Source organism: Epargyreus clarus, unplaced genomic scaffold (genome assembly GCF_041222505.1).
Source record: "Epargyreus clarus isolate Ecla_fem2 unplaced genomic scaffold, WU_Ecla_fem_2.2 ptg000024l, whole genome shotgun sequence".
In the NCBI taxonomy this organism is placed as follows: Eukaryota; Metazoa; Arthropoda; class Insecta; order Lepidoptera; family Hesperiidae; genus Epargyreus; species Epargyreus clarus.
In genome coordinates, this window is record NW_027332231.1 from 7,361,504 (window position 1) to 7,388,234 (window position 26,731).

The 26,731-nt window shown below is 34.9% G+C and overlaps 2 protein-coding genes across 4 annotated transcripts in view; one reads left to right on the forward strand and one right to left on the reverse strand.

The window, feature by feature from the left end:
* The first annotated feature begins 346 nt into the window (after window positions 1–346).
* LOC140752549 (transmembrane reductase CYB561D2) lies at window positions 347–2,898 on the forward strand. Its single transcript, XM_073086886.1, has 4 exons — window positions 347–541; window positions 1,217–1,415; window positions 1,760–1,992; window positions 2,893–2,898. Exons 1-4 carry the CDS (start codon window positions 347–349, stop codon window positions 2,896–2,898), a joined length of 633 nt encoding a protein of 210 aa, XP_072942987.1.
* A 491-nt stretch (window positions 2,899–3,389) lies between these two features.
* The window catches only part of LOC140752588 (thrombospondin type-1 domain-containing protein 4), a 122,972-nt gene continuing 99,630 nt past the window's right edge, over window positions 3,390–26,731 (reverse strand). For all 3 annotated transcript variants that reach the window (XM_073086931.1, XM_073086929.1, XM_073086930.1), the window contains exons 8-16: window positions 10,009–10,192; window positions 8,725–8,885; window positions 8,297–8,623; window positions 7,994–8,221; window positions 7,672–7,917; window positions 6,066–6,216; window positions 5,553–5,728; window positions 4,864–5,038; window positions 3,390–4,270 (exon numbers count right to left, since the gene is read on the reverse strand). In XM_073086931.1, coding sequence (XP_072943032.1) covers window positions 4,101–4,270; window positions 4,864–5,038; window positions 5,553–5,728; window positions 6,066–6,216; window positions 7,672–7,917; window positions 7,994–8,221; window positions 8,297–8,623; window positions 8,725–8,885; window positions 10,009–10,192 — 1,818 coding nt within the window. In that variant the 3' untranslated portion in view covers window positions 3,390–4,100. The remainder of the gene's footprint in view (window positions 4,271–4,863; window positions 5,039–5,552; window positions 5,729–6,065; window positions 6,217–7,671; window positions 7,918–7,993; window positions 8,222–8,296; window positions 8,624–8,724; window positions 8,886–10,008; window positions 10,193–26,731) is intronic.

The following is a 26,731-nucleotide window of genomic DNA, read 5'->3' on the forward strand; positions in this document are numbered from 1 at the left end:
AGTTTGTCGCCTATCATATATTTATTTATCGAAGTCGAAAACTATATCAATCTATTATAGTTATCAAGTTTTGAAGATTTTATTTTAAAGTAAAAGAATACTGCGAAATGGTGAGATTTCCAAAACATCACTTATATGTCGCCATGTGGTATCGGAAATTCACAATCAGTGATAATAGTCTATCTTGCACAACGTCTATCATTGCGTGAATCATTCGAAAATAAAATCTGATACGAATAGTTGTGAAATAAGTTAGTAAATATTATCATTTTGGAAATTTGAAGTGAGCTCAACTGAGTAGATTGTTTTTTTTTTTCAAACTGTTAAAGTTAAATATTTTGAAAAGATGCAAGAAACAGTGGGACACATTTCCCAACCGGGGGAAAGCTTACAACAATCTCCGTTCATTTTGACGATGAATATTATTAATACGATAACTCATATTATGCTCGGCGGTGTTGCCTTCGGTGCGATATATTTCGCAAATTTAATAATTGAACCCAACGAAGTCAAACAACACATATATTGCTGCGTGATAGGGGTAAGTATGTACTAATGTGTAACATGTTTGAACATGATAAGTAAATTATACTTTAATATACTGCACTATAACAAAATTTAGTATTAAAAAACTAATGTAATGTATTAACAATAAACCAAAATAACGTGTGTAGTAGTATGTTGCCTATTAACGTATATTTTGTACTACTCTATTATTATGTCTACTCTATTTGAGTGATAATCTTGTCGAACGTTTATACTCCCGCACGCGTGTCCCACTCGCACGCATGTTACTTGCGTTCTATTGTTTGATTCACGTACACGGCTCATCAAAAGACTGGAGTTATTATGTGAAAGTGAGACGCGCGTGCAGGCGTTAGCATGCGCGACAGGATATGCGTTCTTTGGTCCGATCACATTGACTACATGCCTAAACATTCTATGCTGAATACATTTTATACATCATCAATCATCAACAACCCATTACTGTCCCACGGCTGGGCACGGGTCTCCTCTCATAATGAGAAGGATTAGGCCATATTCCACCGCGCTGGCCAAGTGCGTAGTGGTAGACTTCACATACGATCTAGAAGCCGAGTTTCTTAACCACTATCACTGCTCACTGCTTTCTACAACACATTATTTATTTAAAAATAGTACCTACCCGTGAAACCGAAGAAAATATGTTTATTAATTTGGAGATTTTTCTTTTCAGTACGTAATTCTAATGGCCCAAGCGATTCTCGCGATGAATCCTTACAACAGCTGGTCGAATATACTTTTGCACCAGGATAAGAAGATATGTCATTGGGTGATGCAAATCCTTGGCTCAATCATAGCCCTTGCTGGTGGGATCATACAAATTACTAACAGGAATATCATACGGCATTTCAGTACTGCTCACGGGGTTCTAGGTAATTAAGTAAATATTAATATGAAGTCTTTTAACCATACATATAGACTATTTGTACACGCGAAGAAATGTCTAAGAGCAAGTAAACAATGCCTTTTTAATTCCTATAATGATGATCTTTCGTTTCGTAATGTTAAAATACACAAAATATTATATTACATCCAAAAAAAATATGGATTTTTTAACGTTACAAACATATTTAAAACAATATATCGTTAAAAAATAATATTTACTTTGTGGTACACATATTAAGCTTTACTTTAATATAACTTTGATTTTAAGTTATTACCGTGCTTTAATTATAAGTTAAAATTATATTCATAAAACCGAAATTTGTCTTTCCAGGGCTCATCGCAATGATCTTGACCGTGCTTAGTCTGGTCGGCGGGGTTTTCAACATTTACAGTTCTAGATTAAGACTTAATGTAACTTTAGTAAGAATTTGCCATATGACTTTAGGATGTTTGGTAATAATAACGGCATTTTTGGCCTTATGTTTAGCTTTTCATATTGTCTATAGGGCTGTTATGGGCAATGCTAACGCCACATTGTTGATTGCGTTAACTGTTCTATCTTTGGTAGGAACTATAATGCCGGTCATTTTCCGAATTTTGGGTAAAATTTGTCGAACATAATGCTTTTTTTATATAATCCATTCAAATACTCGTTATTCGACTCTGATAGCACTACACCTGTTCTATAACCATAAACCCTGTAATGAAACTATGAAGCAGCTATGTTCCGGATTGATAAGTGTCGTAAGAACTTAATTAACTTAATTAGTCCTCAAATCTTATTTAGAGTGGAATACAGGTGACCGTGAGCGGAAGGACCACTTACCATCAGAGGCATTGTAGACGTATTTGCTACTTAAATTTCATTAAATATAATTATTAGTTATTTAAGCGATTCTTGTATAGTCCGCGTAAAACTGCTAGTCCCCTTTGAATATAGAAATGAATCGCGTCGCCATAGCAAATTGTATGACTACACCTGCTCGCAGCAACTTCAGAGCGGAATAGCAGTGTGGCGCGGACTATACTATCTTCTTAGGTTAAGTTAATATTAAGTTAAGTAATATTTTTATGTACGAATACTTTACTTAATTTTAACCGAAATTATGTTTAAGTACAAAACAGGAAAATTATTTATAACTCTACTTCTCGAATTTTTGAGTAACGTAAATACGAGTATTCGTATATATGTATACTTTATTTTCGTCGGAATAATTATGTAACTATAAGAAAATTTAATATGTTCTACACTTAGCGATATTAAAATAAAAATAGCTATAAACATATCATTTATTTTATTCTTGTCATATTATAATATTTACATTAAATTAATTATCAGTACAAAATATAGCTTAATTAGTTAAAGTGTCAACATAATACGAATTACATTGTTATCTTTTAAAGCATACACTAAATAAGTTTTCAAGTCATGATTGTAATATTAATCCGTATCTTATTTTACAGTACTAGTTACGATAATAGTTAATTATAATTAAATATCACACCAAAACATACATAATTGTTAATACTATTTGTTCGGATATCTAACTATAAATATCAGAATTTAATTCGAAATATATATGAAGAACAAAACTGTTTTGACTATTAATTAATTATTACGTATGTGAATTCCGCATTTCAAAATAAATGACCTACGGAAAATAGCTCTGCAATATCCGCACGGACACGGTGTCGGACTTAGCGACAAGCGACGCGACAAGCGACGCGATTTTTGTCCGCTTCTCATTTATTTCAGATTCAACACCGCTGTCACTCGTCCTTGTTACATGCTTCATACATTTCTATACATTTCTTATTTAACTTAGCGTTTGTGCCGTCGCTTATTACAACGAGTTCGTGGCCGAGCGATAAGGGTGTTTACAAATTATCCGTTTTGACGCGCGATTATAACGCTGCTGTATATACGCTACCACAATGCCGATGTAGCGCTGTCGCCGCCGTATTTATATGGATTTACAAAACAGCGCGATTACAGCGCTAATTTAGCGCCTTAATGGTTGTATTCCTAAAGATCGTTTCGGTCCAAAAATAACACAATTGCTGGTAAAACAAATAGCGTCAAAAGTCAATATTGCTCCTTCGGCGTTCATATTATTTTGGAAGGAATCTAAATCTCGCAACTAAAGTGATAACGTTTAGAAGCTTGTAAATACTCTTTATACGTTGATTTCACACGACATTGTACGATATTAGTTAAAGCATAAACTCGAGATAAGAATGTCTTCGTTTATTTTAAAGGCCTGTTATTATAAGGCCTTACTAATAAAATATGTTGTTATTTAAGTTCGTTTCGTAAAATCGTGGGATCGTCATATTTGTTCATGTACGAATACATATAGAAATAGGAGCAATGTGCCCAACACTGTAACTGAATAGTAACATCAATAATAATAAAATTTAATTGCTCTATAAATAAAGTCCAAATATTTAAACTTAAATATGTGAAAACAGACTTAAATAATCCCGAAAACATCAAATAAAAGCTTCATCATAATCTTTTTGGAAATCATAATTTACTTGTATTGTGTGACGTCGTAGAAATAGGTATATCGTTTTTTACATAAACACATTTCATTGGCTATTGCCGGTTTACATTATAAGTACATCGTACATGAACAGTTTTTACTGGTCGCTATGATCGGTCATACGCTTTAAGGCAACCTACATGAGTGGCAACAGTTTTGCGTGTAGTATTTATAATGGCAGAGTCTCGCTTGAACCGCTAGCATGCAGTTCGTAAGTTTGTCTTCGCAATCTCTTCTTTCGCCGTACACTTTCACAGGATCTTGCCGTACGCTTTCGATCGAATCCTTTTGGGTGTCTGCAACAGAACAACAAAATTAATTAAGATTTATGTTTACCTCCAGTTTAAGTATAATCATCAGTGATAGCATTTATAAAACGAACTCATAATGGTTTTGTATTTTTTAACTTTAGATTTACTTAAAATGATTTATTGGCGGTTAGGGTATAATAACAAATAACATAAACGCTTAAGAATGCTCAAAAACGATTAACATTTCCACAATAGTGTAGTAAATTACAAGTCCAATAAAGACTCCTTACTGAAATGTTTAAAGTAGGTCATAGTCGAACTATGGTTACAACCAGCCACCATACTCACACCCATACCATACTACTATTAAACATGAACTATTTCAATCACAGATATAAAAGTACTTTATAAGTCTATGACATAAGGCTCTTCAAGATGGGTGCAAAAAGAGCTCTCCTTCAAAGTCGGCGATACATTGGCGTTCTATACGGCGGCATCGGCGATACATTGGTGGCCCGCTCTGGTGTTGCTAATGTCCATAGGCAACAATGACTGTTTTCCACCAGGTAGCCCGTCTACCTTATCGTTAGGTATAAATAGAAAAAAATCCACTTAAATTATGATAAGTCCACCATTACCTGTATCAGTGTCATGTGCTTGTAACACATATTCGTCACAATCAGGCGCACACGAGCGTGTCGCGGGCGGGCGCGTGGCGGGGCACTCGCTGTCGCGCGCCGCCTCGCTCACACCCCGCGCACACACCACCGAGCGACGCTGCACGCCCGCTCTGATGCTGCAGTTGCTTGTGCACTGCGGAATGTATAAGGTAGTTTACACTATATCGGTATGTTTTGTAAAACTCCAAGTATTTCTAGTGTAGGGATGTTTTTAAGGACTGCATTTTTGTCAAAATTAAAATCATGTAGCGCTTGTAAATAAAATTCACTACGATGTTGCGATTGAACACTGCAATAAAACACATTTTTTTACAAAGCATCGTAAGTAAAATAAAAGCATCGTAATGATTCATGTCTGTATGGTATCCCGGTATAGGTATCTGAGGTAATCCCGGACGGCTGTGACATAAGGGCTCTTTAAGAGAGGTGCAAAAACATTTCATTTTCAAAGCCGGCATCCTATTGCAAATATAAATAGGCTATGGTAACTACTTTCCCTCAGATAGCCTCATCGTTTTAACTTTAAAAAGATACGAAAATCAATTAAGGATAGATAATTCATTAATATCCATAGTCATCAATCAATCATCATTAATAACTCTTTTAAGAAAAAACACGTTTCAAATCTGAATCGCTAGTAATCTTACCTGCCCCCAATCACTATAAAACCAAGTAGGCGGGCAGTTTCCACCACAGGCCCTCTCTGCCTGCGGCTTGGCACCCTTGCACGCAGAGTCACGCAGGTGCCGTCCACTTCCTCCAATGCAGAGCACTCCGCGAACTTGCTTGCCACCACATTCGGATGAGCATGGAGACCATTCCCCTATATTCCACAAAAATTGTAAATCTTGACACAAAATTATAGTGTTATTTTTCTAGTTAATTACTTACTCATCCATAACTTACGAAGTTATTTCAAAGTAAGTCGTATTAATATCGCATAAAAAGTGTACAGTCGCTGGTATATCTGGTTTAGGACGTGGTAAAGTAAATAAAAATAAAGGAATCGCCCTTAAATAAAAGAAACGTAATGTTTTCAAAGATTCCAAATAACGATGAAAACTAGTAAGAAAAAGTATTCAACTACTATAAGTTCATGTTATAATTACCACCTATTTTCTAACCCAAAAATATAAGCTTAAAAAGTGAAAACAAAATACCAGTAAACCATTGGCCATTGTGGGGCTCGCAAGACACGGTCGGAGTGCAACCACGGGATGCGTCAGGAGACTTCCTTGGCCCGCAACCAGACGGGTCAGCGCAACGTACGGTTCTGGTCTGCACCCCACCACCGACACACCATCCTACACACTAAACCGTGACATGGAAAAAACATTTTAGAAATATTTATATAATATAAATAATGTTAGGGACGATGATAGAAAACTTAAAAGGGGCGTATAAAAAGGCGTTGTAGATCGCTTACTGGCGATTCCATTTCTGATTGTTGTAAATAGCAGTACTCTGCAACTTTTGTTATCTAATTTGCGTTTATTGTACTTATTTGTTATTTTCTTAACTTATTGAAGTGAAGTAAAACTGTTCTCGGTCTATAAAATTTGTTTTTAAATAATTTCCTGACGAGTTACTTAAGAATAAGCAAAATTTCATGTACCGTATTTTTCAATTATTAAAGGGTCAAAAGTAACTACAAATGGTTCCTGTAATAAGTATAACACACGGTGCTATGTCATACGTTCTTGCTAAGAACCTCCTCCTCCTACCGCATGTCTAGATATGTAGTTATAAAAATCATGAATACCAAAAGACTAAGTTAGGTCAAATTATCAGAGCTAATATTACATTGGATTCATCATCATATTAATGAAAACTAATAAGTAACTAAATATACAGAACAAATTGACAACCCTTTTTAAAGTAGGTCAAAAATACCGTTTTATGATATGATATTGGAAAAGTGTTTAGTATAATATTGGAGACATTTTCAAGACGTTATATGTGACCCAAAGTTAATTTAACGCGTTCAAATAACGTTTCAATGGAACCACTCAACATACAAATCGTCACATTAACAAATCGCTATGAGAGAAAATATTTTATCCAACACAAATTTTGACGAAAAATATTTATTCAATCGAATTCCTCGCATAATGAACTCCTAAAGAATTTTCTAAATTGCCTGCTTTGTAGAATTTCTTTAAGCGTCACCTACCGCATTTTCCATAAATAAGATTTATTGATTATTATTTCAATGAACGCTAATAAAACACCAGCGGACATAATGCCGTTAATTGAGGAAATATCTTTCACGCACATCTCGTAAATTCTGTTTAGATGCAGTAATATAAATATTAAATGCAAATTAAATTTCCAAGCGAAACACTTATAACCTACGAGCTTAATTAACATGACAACCAGATCTACGAGAACTGCGAAGTATGTTATTCTACACAATAAGAGAGACGTACTTTGCTATTTATTTTAATTCATTGTAGGACGGAAATTAAACATTCGATATTCAGAAATTTTTTTAACTCGCAAAATATGTTGCAGAATTCTTGTAAAAGTGTATTTTTTTAATAAGCTTTAAATTAGTAATATGATGATTGAAACGCCATCTGTTGTCAACGAATGGAATTATAAATGAAATTAACGATACTCAAATTGAAACATTTAAAACGCAAATACGCAAATACGTAGCTTAGTTATTCTTTAGTTGATAACGCCAAAGAAGTGTAACTTCTTGCATGCATAAGTACATACGCTTGTTTTAAATGTAAATGAATAGTATTTATAAAAACTTACCTCAGACCAGTCCGTGTAAAGCCAACCGGCTGCCGCACTAAAACTGTACTCTGGGCCAATATCATAATCCGAGCTATTGACTGATATTGTATAAACTGGTCCTTCTCGGAACGTATCTATGCGGTCCCGGGGTCGATGACGTTTTGATTCAACCTGCCTCACTTCTCCTGAATTTGTGGGACAATCAGGTATATTGCATGATTCTGTTGTTGGTGGTTTTGGGTCTGGGCATTTCTGATCACTTATCTACAGCAACGAAATAAAATTATTGCTTACTCTGTTCATTTTAGATACTAATCAAATTCCTTAAGTTTAATCATACCTTTATTATGCCCCTGGAGTGATCTTGGACACAACCGACGATTCTATTTCTTGAAGCAGGTCCACATTTTGGGCATGTAGACCAGGCAGCTGCTCTCCATCTTGGTGCACAAGGAGTGCTACCACATCGTCGTCTTCGGCCAGCAGGTGCTGAACCCGTACAATGTACAGGTGAAATCTCTCTATCAGGGCCATTTGTACTGGTTTCCACGCAGCGATATTTGCCTACCTAAAATAGGCCCTTTTAATTGACACATCTTTCTAGATAGAATTCATACCATACAAGTTATTTTGATGTCCTTACCTGCATACCACCTCCGCACGTCCGTGTACATTGAGTATATGATAGTATTTTCCAAACAAACTTTCTGGTGCCTACTACAGTTTCTTCAATGTTGTTTTCAGCACTGCTTAGCTCTCTTGATAGTCCTACAAGATCAGGATGCCTAGGGATATTAGGATTCAATCTAGGGTGCGGATCAAAACCATGATGTCTTCTTATATGTTTCGTGGGCACAGTGGATATCTCTGGGAAATTTGACTTTGTCACTGTTTCAGTATCAATTTCTCCCGGTAAGGATTCCGTGAAGTACTCATACTTTATGCTTGGATTCGGCTGTGTGTAAAGTATCTGAAAAATATGCATGGATATTAAAATTATCTATTAGTTTATTGTCTGTTAGTACAGATAATTAATTCTTATAATGTGAATTCTTTCAAGTAAAGTCATACCATTATATCTATAGAGTGATGGATTGGTCCCAAACTAAACACAGAATCCAGACCAGCTGCTCGAGTATACACAAATCGTGCCCCTCCGGCTTCATAAGTCCCTGGTGCACTTACAGCAAATTCTCCATTCATTATATATGACCCATTTGATATCTTCAAGGCTGAATAAAAAGCAATTTGAGATTAAATTACATATTTAAAGCATGCGATATCAAACGACAGATGGCCAACTTAACTTAAAATGATATATTGACACTTTACATTATAGGGTAATTGGCGGACCAAGGTTAATAGCAGCAAACATTGTCGTCACAAAAGAATTACTGTTAATAATAACTCAATTGGTCGAAACATAGTATCAATGCAACGACTGCCCAAAATTGATTTGCATGATAAAAGCAAGGTGAACTTATCTATTCGTATTTGTCCAGAAGAACGTGGGCGTCGCCATTGTCGCGGACGTAAATGATTTACGATCAATCCTATCAACAATGCTGATTGATAAGTAGATGACCATCCTCATGTTTGCGGCCCATTTGCCTTCATCAAAGGACCATTCAGTACCGTGAATTAATGAATGAAGTCTAGTAAAATGGCAAGCCATTGTCCATGATTGGAAACATCGCTCAATAGCAAAGATAATGCTTTAAAGAACTTTGCACGATACATTAGATGAGTAATTCTAAATCGTAAGTGCTATAAAAATAACAACGGATGTTTTAAATATTTCCTTGGTATTAAAATGTGTAATGGAGTCATCCGAATCTATATGCTCTGAATCAATACATTTAAATACCACAGAATGTGTTGCCCACGTGTTGGCATTAGTGTTCGGTTTTTGCACTTAGCAAATTCAATTGCCTTATCAGACTATTAAAGGCTGGTAGTATTAATAGTCATCAGTATATCAGTTCGCAACTTAGTAAATATATTACATTGTCGTTTCACACGTCCTAATTTTTTTTGTTTATTTTATAATTATTTTAAGTTGTGTCATTCCTCGATGCATCTTTAAGAAAAAGACAAATCATATTAATATCAGTTATTCGCACATTTAATTTTATATGAAAGATTGATTCGCTCGAGTGTTCGATAACTTCAATATCTTTTATTAATCTCACTTTGTCATTCAGATTTACATCTTTTATCTCATTCGTAAACTGCATGCACTCGGTGAGCTTTTATCACAGATACGGCCGCACTATCTAGATTTGTCATTGCGAATACTCTTGGATCTTTTTCTCTGTCATAAACTTCGTCGTTTTCTATCGTACTAGTACTCACCGATGTAGTTATCGCTGGAGACGATCTCGGATACGTTGAGGCGACAGGCGCCACGAGGCACGGTTGTCACATACGAATAGCCTAGGGGCAATCTCGGGCGCGCGAACAAACCGGACACCAGCCGTCGACCGCAGCGCAGCTCGCGCGTCCCCGCAATTGCCAGCACCGTCTCCCGACCAACCACCTGCGTTATAAATGATTATGAGGAGCGGAACTTATACGGTACGGGGTATTGCTTGCGAGTTATTTGAATTAACAGTCTTATCGCACCAGTATAAATAGACCTGTGTGACATAAAAGACGAAATAGAAATTAATTAAGATAAGTGTATTAAGGTACCTGAAATATTCTTTATTAATTACGTTGGCTCTTTGAATGCAATCTACTCTATTTTGTGTATGCGTGGCGTAAGTATAACGCAAATTGGCATACTTTGTATTCTTCATTATTTTGTTAGACATAGGTACTTTGTCTATTGTAAAAATGTAAGTCTTAAGAGAATATATATGTCCTTTTAAATAAATTTTGCCGACGAAGATTAAGTGAAGCAGTAAGCATAAGTGTAATAAAGCAAGCATCCATTACATTCCATTCCTAACATTTCTAGTATTGTGTAACATAACATTAAGCGTCGAATCCCCGCACGTCTAAACGCGTCTATTCAATAGCATATTGATGCCACGATAGCATTCGCAGAAATCTGTTACAGGGGTCACGGGTTAATGTTGTCAACATAAATAACAAACGCCGAACAGTCATAACTCCAATTAGGCACCACAGAGTGTTTTATGGGGCGTCGGCCAGTCGCCATCGACGTCGGAACACAATAGTACATGACCGTAACGGGTGGTTGGGAGCCACACTTGATCACATCTTGCATTGTGTAGTCCCGATGTGTGTACTGATTACGGTGTCCATTGCGAAGTCAGATGGTGGAAAGTGACAATTTCCATTTATAACATGTCGCCCGAGCTATATATGATTGTGGGCGCTATCTTAAGATGAGGTCTATCATTTAGACAGACCTATTTTACCTTTTGTGTGGCTAGAATTTAATTTTAAAAGCTCTATATATTTTGAAAGAACAGGTAGCCAACGAGTATCTAGTCTACTGTACGCCTAATGTTAAGTAGTCTCTGCCGCCTTTTTTTTTTGTTAACGTGGGGGAAACCTTCAAAAGGTACCCGGTGCCGAGGGAGCGACACAGGGTTATGTGGGACTCTTACCGCACTAAAACCCCCCCGGTGGCCGTCCTCGGCGCTGCGTAAAGGACTCCGGGATCTCGAACGGAACGCAAACGGAGTCCTCTTAGTGGTGTGCCTCGTCGGGCTCCGCCAAGGTGAGCTTGACGCTCACCTCACCATCTGGTGTTCACGACGGTATGCGACCACACATACTGCCGTCCATCCTGGGGTTGCTGGCCGGGCTTTTCGAGCTCCCACTCTTGCCGTCCGCAACCCCGGAAGTCCCCTTTTAGTCGCCTCTTACGACAGGCAGGGGATACTGTAACCCTATTCTGGTCCCAGAACTACAGGGACAGTCTCTGTCGCCTTTGGATATCTTAACCTAACTCCATATTACAGTTCCTCCTGTAACCGATCACAAATGAGTTGCCACTTCAAAGCACTGAGATCTTAGTTGCCACACTGTCGCCTTACACATATGTCAGTTATATTGAGATATAACAATACATACACTGGTAATATAAAAAACACATACTTTTAATTGTACAGGAGCTAACGGCTATTGCCGAGTCATGCCATCGATCCGTTTAGGACAATAGTTGGCAGCTTAGCGTGATGTTATCTTAAGTAGCCAGGCTTACTTACCTAGCTAGATGTACAATTTCGATTGGGATACTGAGCCTAAGATTCTTATCAGGAAAATAGACATTAATCGACAAGCACTAAGTATGTATATGTATAACAGATAAATTGGCGAAAAGAGTTTTTAAAGCCCCTAAAATAACTTTGTGTCTTTTAAATATATGTCAAAATTTTAAATAGTTTTGAAGGTAAAAATTTATAATGAAGGAATCATCATCAACCCATTACTGTCCTACTGCTGGGCACGGGCTCCTCTCATAATGAGGAGGATAAGGCCATAGTCCACCGCGCTGGCCAAGTGCGTATTGGTAGACTTCACATACCTTTGAAAACATTTTTTTTAATTTCTCAGATATGCAGGTTTCCTGACGATGTTTTCCTTCACCGTTTAAGCAAGTGATAATTAATTTCTAATACGCACATAATTTTGAAAAACCAGAGGGGCGTGCCTGGGATTTAAACCTCGGACCCCTCGATCGAGAGGCCGAGTTTCTTAACCACTAGGCTATCACTTGCTTTTTTTTGAAGGAATAAATTTCTTCAATCATTGCACAACTTTTACAATTACCGCGCAAAATACAACTCTAAACATCAAGCTCGATCTTTTTCTTTTTTCGCTAGCTCGTACCAGCCAGTGACTATATAAATGGGAACTTATAATTATAAAAATAATACACGATGAAAATAACACAAAATAATAATTGCATCAATGTTTTATTTTAACATTGATACAAGTTAGCTACATACCTATAGTAAGTTATTTATAGTACATAAAACTTGTCACATTAGAAATATAACTCATTAATTTATCTATCTGCACATTAAGTTAAATATAATTTATTCGATTGGATGTCACATCGGATAAAGATGATTATTATGATTAATTAGTAATTAATATTCCTTATCACGATCCTCATCGATTACTTTATTATCGTAATAGTTATTGTATTAATACTGATTTATATTCTTAATACTATAAATACGAAAGATTAACCAGTCGTAATAAAATTTATAGGACTAACATCAGAATTAAGAGTTATAGCAGAGTAACTTGTAAATTAAATATATAGGAATTGAAAACATAATATCCACGTCTTTAGTACAGCAATACACAATAATAAATTAAAATAAGAGACTGAGTAAATTTTACTCATTAAATCAAAAAGCGATATAGGTACATAAACACAGGATTATTCGTCAAATAAAACAGAATAAAAAGTAGTTTCACTCCAATTCCAAAAGGTCGTTTTATGTGTCATGGGGTAAATGTAATATCACTATTTATATTACGCTATAACTAAAAAACTTAACCTACGAGTATAACCAAACATACTCTTATTTTGATTTTGTAAATTTACATACGTATATCTAATGGCAAAAAGCAGTGATAGCCTAGTGGTTAAATACTCGGCCTCACGAGCGAGGGGTCCGAGGTTCAAATCCCAGGCACGCATCTCTGAATTTTCAAAGTTATGTGCGTATTAGAAATTAATTATCACTTGCTAAACGGCGAAGGAAAACATCGCGAGGAGACCTGCATACATGAGAGATTTATAAAAAAAAATCTCAAAGGTATGTGAAGTCTACCAATACGTACTTAGCCAGCGCGGTAGACTATGACCTAATCCTTCTCATTCTGAGAGGAGACCCGTGCCCAGCAGTGGGACAGTAAAGGGTTGTTGATGATGATGATGATGATATCTTATGGCGGTATTTTTACAAATTAAACATAATATATTTCCATTCGTTTATTAAAGTGCGGTACGACTCATAAAGAAGTCACATGTTGTCAATAAATAAGGATTTGACAAAAAGTCCGTCATTCGTTTAAGAGAGATGACACACAAACGACACTGAGCTAATATTCGAAAGACAATTTATGTCGACGACAGTCAAAAACGGTCACAAACGAGACGCGCTACAGTCAACATCAGTCACTGTGCAAATATACGAGTGAAAACTCATGTCGATCACAGTCGACGACGGACGTAAACAACAGGTGTCGACAGTCGACAACAGTCAACAATCGAGCCAAACGAGAGGCGCTACAATCAAAGTCAGTTGGCGACGGTCAGTTAAAACAGACACAGACAGTCGACGACAGATGACGGCGGTGAATTCAGGCGGCGCGGCTATGGTCGCTGATGACAGGTGACGACAGTCGATGACAGTCAACAGTTGAGACTAACGAAAGGCGCTACTGTCAAAGTCAGTTGGCGACGGTCAGTTAAAACAGACACAGACAGTCGACGACAGATGACAGCGGTCGCTGAATTCAGACGGCTATGGTCGCTGATGACAAATGACAGTCGATGACAGTCAACAATTGAGACTAACGAAAGGCGCTACTGTCAAAGTCAGTTGGCGACGGTCAGTCACGACAGGCAACGACAGTCGACGTCAGACGGCGACGATCGCTAACTTCAGGCGGCTATGATCGCTAATGACAGGTGACAACATTCGACAACGGTCACTAATGACAGGCAGACAGTCGGCGACAGTTGTCGACAGAATCCGCCGCTCGTGTATTAGCTCTTTTAGAGATATTTGGACATATTTGCTTAGTTTATGTAGATATTTGCTAATTAATGTCACTGATGATAGAGGCGCCACCGGCACTAACAAACATTCCAATTAAGGAGCTACCTATTAGTCAAAGCGAATGACGCCAACAAAACGGTTTATTTCATGAATTTTGACATAAATGTAAAGGGTTATTAGTTATTCCATTGCGGTGGTCTTAATTAGTCTATAAATTTATCTACTCGTATAATATGTATAGGCTTCGTGGGAGAGTAATAAGATGATGATATATTTTATGGAAATAATAGGGTCTTCACAAATATATGAAAACCTTTGGCCAGTTTATTCTAGTTTTGAATATTTTCCTTCGTTATATTTTTTAAGTAACTTTTAAAGTAATGTTTAATTATGTCATTGGCTTCAATCAACTAATGCTACTTAGCACTGCACAACATTAGGTACTGCGATAGTACTCGTACTAAAAGGTTAGGGTTCGATTCTCGATATTTTCTTTTTAGAGAAACAATAAAAAATCTGATCTAGATTATGTATACCTAGGCAAAAATAATTAACCTTGCTTTGAAAAATTTATTAAACTAAAAAAGTTTCATGTACGAGTTTTTATACAAAATATGTTACTAAATGCAAAATATAAACTACATATACATATTTCTACCACTTTGTCAACAGGTGCAAAAAAGAAGTGCTATATTTAAAACCCTCATTTTACTTTTCCCAGCAGGTTTTGTGCATCTTTGGTCGTTAGTAACTTGGACGATAACATCTACCTGCGAATACGCATGTTTTTAACTTTTAATATCCCTATGAAAATAAACTACTCGCGTTGGATTGTAATATGCAAAATAAGTATTCTGTGTATAAAAACTTAGTTTGTGTAACATATTAAAGTTCCATGTTTACTAAGTTGTGACTAAGTTACTAAATAGTATTAAGGGCTAACAGAAATAACGACTATTGAATGATTCTAACATATTTTTACTACGCTTTTATTAGCTTGGGTTGTATGTATGTATGTAACGGAATCTTTCAACTCGATTTTTACCCACTTTAAATGGTCTGATTAATTTTAAATTTAAATAATTATCAAGAACTGATACACGTATTTAATATTTTTATCCCCATCTTATCAGGATCGTTAGGAATTAGGATTACCGATTTCCCTTGTGCGATTTTAGCGTGGTTTTTCGTTTTTAAACTATAATTATTCTTTTTAACTACAAAACGAGCAAATATTTAATGTTAAGTGACTGCTGCAGCACATGGACATCTGTAATCAACCCCTGATAAGATAGAGTCGTACCTGATATCGACCACAGATGCATTGCTATCCCTGCGGCTAACTATACCTCCCTTACCACGCCTATCTCAAAATTACTAGTAGGCAAATTAAGCCACTTTCTTATGACTAAATCAGTCAATTACGTGAAGTAGACCAAAGACCAATCTTTCCTCCAATTAAAACTTACTATATGTACAAACTTTACCTACTACTATTCTACGAACTATTCATTTCAATGTACTCATGACATAAAATGTTATAATGAAAATGTGTCGATATAAATATAATCAAGTACCTACCCAAGAAACAAAGATATCGTATTATTTCCCAACATATACCTACATCACTGCGATATCGTACCTTAGGTGTTATTTAAAGAACCTTTCATATCTACGTCTGTTACACATAACCACAATACAGCTGTAAGTTTAATACAATAATGTCATATTCAAGGTTCTTTTTAAAAGCATTGGCGGCCTTTTATTCGAATTTAATGGCTTATTCGAATGTAAATCGATTCCTAAATAAAGAATTTATGTTAAAAGCGGCGCCGATTCGCTACTTCTTCATGAAGTAGCACATATTTCGTTGTTTTTATGTGCGAGAATGTTAATGAAGCAATCTGAATATTTTTCTTCATTCTATATGGAGAATAAAATGCTGAGTTTACACGAAATGGCGTCGCTAATGGGATTCATATGAGCTTCACATTATAACACGAGATCTGTTTTAAATTTGGTGTTATGGCGTTACCAGTTAAATAAGTTTTCATTTCTTTAAATGGTCATGTTTATTTTGGTTTTAAGTGTTTTTCATTTCTGTTTATATGTTAACGCCTACGTGTGACATCAAAATGTATATATTTTCTATTTTATTGTTAATTATGTTGGAATTATGGTAGTAATTATTATTTTTTTGATAAAAATGGTTATTAAAACGATTTTTGAAATTATAATATATTTTCTTATGCGTGATGATATTATTCCTCACACAAAGAGGTCAGGGTTCGATTTCACACAAATTAACGTTATACAAAAATAGTAACATAGGTTTAGAATTTTTAAATACGCTTGAAAGCAACATGCAAAAAGGATAATAAAAAGGATAGGAAGCAGTTTTTTTTAATATAACAAAAAAAAACTTGTTTGTAAAATGCCATATCTAGTTTTATAGGTAGTTATAACTCTATTAATACATTCGTTTGCAACATAATTGCCAAGTAGGTAGTAATTACTCCATAGTGACTATAAACATACTAAATGGTCACAATAATCGACACTCGCCATAAATCAGTAAACACTTATTACACCGTTCAAGTATAAATCAAATCAAATGCTAATTGAAAGTGTCTAATAGCCTATTAATTAGGATTAGTGGAGCTAATGAATTACCTGATGTTTGTCAGTTTCCACTTAAATTATAATTTGTTGAATGTAATGGTGAAGAACTGTGTACTCGTAGATATATTTTATTACAAATTTCGAAATTGAAAATGAATTTTGAAATAGTTTATGGTGGTAGAATCTTTCGTGGTTTAACTCTCATGGTAACATGGTCACACGTATTTCCACCTAATAACAGGACTTAGCGCTGTTGTTTCAGGTTTGCAAGTAGTCACTGCCGTTCATGGATATGAGTTAATGATTCCATATAGAGCAGTTCTTTCTAAAGCCAATCACAGATTTGTTGCCACTCCTGAGGTTAGTCACCAAGATTGTCGCCTTATATGTGAGCCGAGATACACACCTTTCCACCGAAAGGCAACACAGTTTCACCCTTCTTATAGTTTTAGGGCTGGTAACATACATATTTAAAGCGGAAAAAGGTAAAACTTTACTCATGCTTCAGTTGCTAGTCTCTGTTCTGGCGAAAAGCCATAAAAACATAATGAAGAGATAAAACCAGTCCATCTATAATATAGCATTTTATTGCCATTAAATAGTTACTTACTCATAGACCATTAGTAACGTGACAATTAATGCGCGACTCTAAAAGTCATAAGCTTTTAATTAAGAAAAACGAAACATAACCCGTATATGTATTGGACAGAAAGCTGTTAATGATCTTAATGGGATCCAATTAATCATTAAATGATCTAACGTCTACTAGACAGCACTTTACTCGAAAACGTCATTAGTGTGACTCATTTACAATTAATAATATCATTATTAATTCCAAAACATTCAATTAAGAAGTGATACATACATTTTATATGATCTTAATTGGCTAATTTTAGAGAAAACTATCGAATGATTCATATCTTGAATTAATAGTATTGAATAAGACAATTGAAATTAATTATAAACTGGTAGTCTGTATGTATTCGACTATTAGTTTAAAGTATGTAGTAAAACTAAATTTCTAAGTACTTATTCGGAAAAAGTTTAAGGACTATAATTATTGATATAAGCAAAATATATGAGCAATGGTTTACCTACACGTGGTTTTAACTTAATTTATTGTTGTCTTCCGTTAACAATAAATGTAACTTAATATACCGTGATTTTGATAGCAAGATACAAATAAGTTAGACTTAAGAAATGACACTTAGGTCATAATAAAATCACAAAAAAATAAGCTTCAATTATTTTATGTGTGCACATAGTAAAACATTATTTATCCCAATAAAAAATCAAAGTGGTTATAAAATTAAAGACGGAAGCACTTACCAACATAACAAACACGTTCAATACACCGGAAATGGTCACCATCTTGTAATCTGGATAATCCTCTTGTCGACTTAATGTTCAATTCCTTTTTTTGTTTGAACTCACATTCGGTAGCACTATATCGATCACTTTCATTATTTCTTTTATATATTAGCTTAAATACAAATTAAAGAAATAAGTTGAAATTATTGACTTATTTTCTTTTATTTGTATGACAAGTAGGTAGGTATAATTATTGGTGATATTGTTTTAAGCGCTTTTGAATTTATTTATTTATATCTTTTATTTTTTGAATTAGGAACTATGTATTTATAGTTTGTTATATACATACATTATGGATATTTCAAAATGACTAATTATGTGTTGTTTATAACAATAATTTTCTATACACTAATAGGTAAATAATTTTAAATTCTTATGTATCAGCTCATATAAACATTTTATGAAAACTATCTCCTTTAAAATACTAGATATTTTTCAAAATCCGATAAATGGGCGCGAACGAAAGAATCTCAATCATAAAAAGAAGATATATAATGAAAACTATAAACCTTTACCTGAGAAAAAACTCATTTGCGATTAAGATATGAAGTTATTTTAAGTTCGGTTACAAATTAAATATAGTTTCTTATAATACACAGCAGTATATCACAATATGGGGATACAGTCTATCTAAGTAACTTTCCTAGGACCCTACCACCCCATTTCACATTCCATAAAAGTTATATCCATTTCGGTCGGTTAAGGCTGACCACCCATTGACTATCGCTTTAACGACAGTTGCTAAAGCTACCATCTTGTCGCTTAAGCTACTGAACAGTTACCTTAGTTGCTGCTGCGTCCAATTTCTTGCTTGAGCGAGCGATAGGTTGCAGCGGCGGTTGATTTTATTAAAAAAATCCGGCAACAGTCATTAGCGAACAAGTGGACCCCTATGTGGTTCGACTCCGGCGACATGACCGCCATACCTATTTCTTTCTAATAACAGAAGCGTTAAGCGCTGCTGTGTTCTGGTATGAAGGGAGATACTTTTCCGAAGTATTCCGGCTAGTCTGCGGAGGTAGTTGTTCAAGTGATAGTAGCTCATGGGCGGTCAGCCTAACTTTGAGCAATTTGATCAACTTTTCTTATAAATAATATATTTTCTTATTGTTTCTGTTATCTCCGTAGAAAACTAACATTACATGCCTAACACAGTTGGAACTCACAAGTTATTGCTTATTTACAACTTGCAGGCCGTAGACCTGATCTATATATCACTGGGTGTCTCCATGCCAGTGTCAACACATTATTTATTATATATTTATGACCCCCGTAAAACAAATAGCGAGCAATTTCAGCCGTAAATCAGCTTAATGGCTGAAGGTTGAACTAGCCCTCTCTAAATTATTTAGGAGCAGTTACGTTTTAATTGCGTATAGGGCTTGCATTACTGCATAGATTTTTTTCTATTTTTAATATAGAAGTAGAAAACAAGCATGCTATCCTTATAAGTGGCCATTACAGGTCATCATCATCATCATCATCATCAACAACCCATTATTGTCCCACTGCTGGGCACGGGTCTCCTCTCAGAATGAGAAGGATTAGGCCATAGTCCACCGCGCTGGCCAAGTGCGTATTGGTAGACTTCACATACCTGTGAGATTTTTTTTTATAAATCTCTCAGGTATGCAGGTTTCCTCACGATGTTTTCCTTAACCGTTTAGCAAGTGATAATTAATTTCTAATATGCACATAACTTTGAAAAATCAGAGGTGCGCGCCTGGGTTTGAACCTCGGACCCCTAGATCGAGAGGCCGAGTTTCTTAACCACTAGGCTATTACTCTTTATATTACATTACAGGTCATACATATCTATAATCAACCTTAGTTAGTATCGGAGTCCTAACTGAGGACGGCTACAGATTCGCTGCTACGCCACAGGACTAAGTTGCTGCCCCTCATCTAAGTGTGAGCGTCTCCCTTACCACACCCTTCAAGCACTAAACGCACATCAGCACTAAACACTGTCTTATTGGGTAGAAATAGTAAAGTCGGTGGTGCCTTCGTATCAGAGCTATTTTTAATTCACAGGGGTAGCAACGCAAGTATGGTCGACCTCAGGCAGCACTCTAACCTTGTATAAATTTCAAAAATGTTTAGGGTTAATACTGGATGTCTATGGGCAGTATTAGCAAGAAATAAACCACATGCTTGGCTACTTCCATATTAAAAATCTTAATTAAGTTCAGATTAAAACTATTTCACTACAATCCGCTACAAATATGTATGATGGTATATATTTTAAACCATGCAGTATGTACCACCCTCCCTCCCAGAAACGATGCGTGCAGATGCAAAAAAATAAAAAATATACACCACCATACATACCACCACCAACACGTGTCTCGCTCCAAAACGGATCACCATCAGGGTAAGTTGACTCTACGACGGTTAATCGTTAAGCTTAACGATTAACCGTCATACATCGATATACTACTAATCGTCTTTATTGGTAGTATATCGACGCCATCATACATATTTGTAGCGGATTGTTGCGAAGTAGTTTTAATCTTAACTTAATAGCATGGATTTCCAAAGTAACGCCTAATAAAATTAATTAAAATCTTTAATATAATTACACCCCTATAGCATAGTTGAGAAGTGTTATTGGCAGTAAATCGTGCGTTATGCTAAGACCAAACAGCCGCTTTGATCTCGCGTTATGAATTAAACTGGTACGCATTGAACCCCATTGAAAGCTTTATTATCCTTCTTATTGCATACCATGATTAACTGATATCATTCACCGTTTCCGCTCATCCAGAATGTGGTTTTAAAAAAAATTACTAACTATGTAGCAGTGAGAGCCTAGTGGTTAAGAAACGCAGCCTCTCGCTCAAGGGGTCCAAGGTTCAAATCCCAGGCACCTTTGATTTTTTGAAGTAATGTGCGATGTGTATTATCACTTGCTTGAAATCTGCATACCTCAGAAGTCTTAAAAAAGTTTTCAAAGGTATGTGAAGTCTACCAATTCTCACTTGGCCAGCGCGGTGGAATATGGCCTAATCCTTCTCATTCTGAGAGTTTTCAACAAAGTTTTCACACCTTACTGGTAGAAATATAGAAAATACAAAAACTATAGGCGGGTAGAGCCACAAGAAACTAGTTTACTAGCTAGGTTAGGCGCTTTGATCTCAACTAATAAATTAAACTGGTTCGCATAGGATTTCCATTGATATCTTTATAGTTTTCCAGCTAAGAAGAGCTTAGTGTAGTATTAAATGCTAGTGGGGACAGATTTACGTCATTTTTAAGACATTGGCAACAACACGGATTCCTTAAATGCCTGAAGCATTTAACGATGCCTGTAGCATACTTAAGGCTTATAGAGAACGGGATTCCGTATATGCTACCGCACGCTTTAACGAGCATGATTGATTACTTTTGCAAAAAACCGCATTATAGAGACAAAAAGTGAAATTCATATATTAGTGATAGTCCAGGCAATTCTTTTCTTTTCTTTTCGTCAATTTCTAAGACTTACTGACAGTCAATTTTCTTTTTCTGTTTTATTGAGATTTAATTGAATACATTCTTATGAAGGTACATAAATTATTAAAAAAGTCTTGTTTTAATTATTAATATCGAAGGTTTCACCGCATCTGTTATTGTTTAATCGAACATATGGTTTCCATTACTTCAGAACTATGAATCCCACTATAGAACAGTAATATACTGGAATTCAATGTATTTATACATTGTTAATGCAAGTGTTAATAAATCTCTTAAATTATGGAATAAATCCCTAAAAATCTGATTATGTGAGAAGACCATTGCCCATTATTGGAACAATATTCGATTGACGACGACGGCATAACTTCTATCAACATTTTTTGTATTTCGTTATTTTTGGAAGATGTCATTTCTCTATCTACCAAATAAAAGAAATAAATAAAGATCATCAGTATTATAAAGAAATAAAAAAAAACATGTTAATTGAAAAATGCTATTACGATTATAACGAATTCCTAAATGAATGAAAATATAGACATACAAATATACCTACCTATTGCTCCTATATTATTAAAGAAAAATAAGTAATTTGTAAGACTTATGTGAGAGCCATACATTAAGAACGCCTTAATCGGCATATTAAATTTTTGGTGCTTTTTTGACTATGTGTACATCCTGTATATTGTAACCCAAAAATTTACTAAATAAGTAAATAAAGATTATGAATTATTATGAAAAGATTATCAAAGTTCCACTTAACGTTAAGTTAAGTTAACGTTAAGTATTCCACTGTTTTTGTATCATTTTTATCAAGCGTTTAACACATGGAAGTACGTCCACCAAATTCCAAGAACGCACACAATTCGAGGGACGCACGCAGTAATGAATAAATTACCGTATTAAAAGACAAAAGAGAAATAAATATCTTTCTTTAATCACACAAAGATATCCATCTAAAATTTAAAGCAGCACAATTCCTCAAAGATCGATCTATTTCAATCACATTAGAATACGCATCTAAAATCGATTGTGTACTCATAAATATTTTGAATGCACTCCTGAACGGGCTCAAAGTAGCATTCTTTGAATATTCCTTACATCATAAAACATCTGGTGGCCGCTCGCCAAACTTTTAACCGGCATTCAACAAACTAAAGTGGACTATGCATTGTTTTACGACATTTTCAAAAATTATTTTAGGCTACAAAATTTGTCATAAGACTCGTATAATAATAATAACGGCAATTTCTGTAGTTACATGTGTCGGAAATCTAAATTTATATGGCTGTCTCACCAAGGATTGAACCCGGGACTCATTGCGCGTTAGCCTGTTATGATGACCACTCTGCCACGCGGTTCATTAAATATTTAAATTTTCTGTATCCACAACTAACCAAAGAACTCCGTGAGAACTAAAAAGGATTAGATTTTATTTTTATTTTTTAAGTTTCATTTTATTATTATTTATATTTTTATTTTAAAATTTAAAACGATGTTTAGTTTACTTTACAATACATTTAATATATTTTAGTGTTATAAAAATAAATAAAACGTTTTTATCCGATTTTTAGAATAAAAATCCGATATTTAGAAGCTTTAAAATGCAGGTAATTTTTACAAAGGAACGAAATTAAGTATTAAGAAGACCACCCTGTTCGTATTATCCATTTATCACATTTTTGAGACAACATTAGTGGGTAATAGGCTTTACAGCGTTTATCACAGTACGATCTAAATGAAGCGATTTATTTAATCTTCGTAGGGCAAGGTAACAGTAACGTCCATGTTGCCCTGCGTTGTGTAATGAGTAAACAATGCACTTGTTCCTTTAATAAGTTGCCCTTCTATCGAATATTGTATGATTTATTTTCTAATTTTTATCTTGATTATGATAACGCAACTATAATTTATTATATTTTATCTGGTTATTTTTAATCCATTTTTAATATTATTAATTTAATATTCTATTTTCAATTTAGATTTTTTGTTTGTGTAGTTACACAACTAGTAATTAATTACAAGTATAATTAAATAGTAGGTGTTTTAATACCTCCAAAAAGTTCTCACGAGGATTTAAAATATATGAACTTCATTTCAACTTTTTAATGTTAATAAAATACGCATCATTTTAATAAGCAAATGACTGATATGATATTGATCTAAATAACGAGATTTTTGGATAGGTTAAAAATGTATCTAAAACTGATAAAAAATGATCTTTGATAAATCTTTAAAATATCTTACGCAAATCTTTTCCGAGAGAGCACAATGTCCTAAAACTTTGTAATGTTGAAAGAAAAGACAACAGTATATGATGAGGACAATGTTAAAATAAATATTGAAAAATTGTATATAAATGATTTGTAAATAAAAAAAATAATCTATGCAGATGTTATAATACAAACACGTCCTAACACATTTGTAGTTGTCACAGAATAATGTGAAGAAACCTCGCACAAAAGATTTGAACTGTATAAAAAATTGCCACGTCACGATGTTTGGATTTATCATAACCGGACATTCGAATGTGAATGATATAAATCTGAATGAACATTATGTTACGCATTTGTCAAAGTGATTACAAATGACCAAGAAAATACAGTAAAAACAAAAAAATAATGTAAGAAACAAAATTTTAAAAAATGATGATATTTTTTCTTAAGGTATTTCTTTAATTAAAATATGAAAGCATATTATTTATTTAAGTAAATGGAATATTCAAAACTTTCCGGTAAAAACAGGTTTTGGTACATTGCGATCTGGTAGTTGAGGGGTGACTAAATTATGAGGCGTTCCTGTTTAACCAGGTTAATTCTAAATAAGGAGGTAAGACAAAACTTATAAAAATACTCGTAATTAAATATAAACACTTATTTGCAAGCAGTGATAGCCTAGTGGTTAAGAAACTTGGCCTCTCGATCGAGGGGTCCGAGGTTCAAATCACAGGCACGCACCTCTGATTTTTCAAAGTTATGTGCGTATTAGAAATTAATTGTCACTTGCTAAACGGTGAAGGAAAACATCGTGAGGAAACCTGCATACCTGAGAGATTTATAAAAAAAAAGTCTCAAAGATATGTGCAGTCTACCAATACGCACTTGGCCAGCGCGGTGGACTATGGCCTAATCCTTCTCATTCTGAGAGGAGACCCGTGCCCAGCAGTGGGACAGTAATGGGATGTTGATGATGATTGATGATTTGCAAGCGACGGTCTACACAGTGAATTTATAACACACAATAAAACTATAATTGATACGATCACTGAAACATTTTCATAACTTTACGCAAAATTTCACTATAATGCGTCTGCATTATTTAACACAAATCGTATAATCTGAACAACAAAGACTTGCATGAAATTCGAATTAACCCCGAATACATTTGCAATAACGTTAACGCTAACATTATAATAAGAAACAAAATTTATATGCAAATGATCTTTATTTATCCCGAGATACTTAACTGACGACAAGTTATCGCTATAACAATAATTACAATTGAAATAACAATAAACGCAAGATATGCTAATAACAATGTAGTTAAGCTTAATTTAACGAGAACTTGAAAGGACAGAAATAGACAAATTGAGTCCCTTCACCTATTCCAGAGTAAAATATTATCTTGTCGAGGAAAATTACAATAGCGATATATTCACGTCGTAGATTGGTGTAAACTCCTCAGTCACGAAATTTCAGCGAGATTGGAGTATTATTTAGTGCAGCGGTTCTCAAATTTATTTCGTCAACCTTCCACTTTTAGAGTCCATTATGTTCTATTGCCCTGTTTGTCGCTATTTAGAAGCAGAAATGCGTAGTTCAAAAAGATATTCCTTTAATCCAAACAAAGCGATTATTCTGTTATTTGGATCATATATCAACTTTTCCGACCCCCTGTAGACTTTAAGACACTTTAAGAAACACTGGGTGAGCGGGATTGAGGTGACGGTGTATAGAGATTTTCAGTGAGATATAGCTTCGTATAAGCCAAGAATTAGATGCTACGTGCACCGATTTGTTGCAATTTACAGCAAAAGTCCCAGCCCGACCACGATCGCCTGATTTATAAACTGACTAAGGAACCCAGTAGACTTGCTACTTAGCATCGCATCGACGATTTAGCATTTCAGAAGTTAAATGCAGTGATTCAGCCGCAGACCTGTATTTGTTTTTGGGTACAAAACAGATACAGTACCCTTACCATGAGTTTTTACGTTTTGATAAATATGACTGTTTTGGTATTTGTTTACGTATTTGCCCATATAATTTCCAATCAGTGCCCCTAGCAGACTTTATCATAACTATATTGTCAGTAACGTAACATTAAATGTCTAAATTGACAAATTGGCGCTTTATGTTTTTGTCTCCCTTTTTTGCGAAAATGTGAGGTAGACAAAAAGACTAATAGATTGGTATTGAAACAGAATAATAGATTAAGTAAACGTAGCGTAAAATTGTGGGATGTTATGAAAACTCATGGTAAGGGTACAGGTCTGTGGATCAAATGCTACACTCCGCATACGTTTGAATGCCGATTCAAACTTTGTAGGGTTTCGAATCCATAAGGTAAATACGGAACCCTATTACTAAGACGCCGCTGTCTGTCGGTCTGTGACAGGGCTCTCTTTCCTGAAGCGTAATAGATAGACACATGAAATCTATTTAACCGTAATTGATAGACAGTTCAAAATTTTCACAATGTATTTACTTCTATGTCTGATATGATAACAAATTCTAAAAATAAAAATAAAAATAAATAAAAGTAAATGAAAATTTGATCGTACGGAACCCTCCGGGTGCGAGTTCAACTCACGCTTGGCCAAATATTCCACTTGATGCAGCAACTCGAATATGCGATGCGGTATTAATACACTCGTAAAAACGCACGTTCTCGGGCGACTAAAGGTAGCA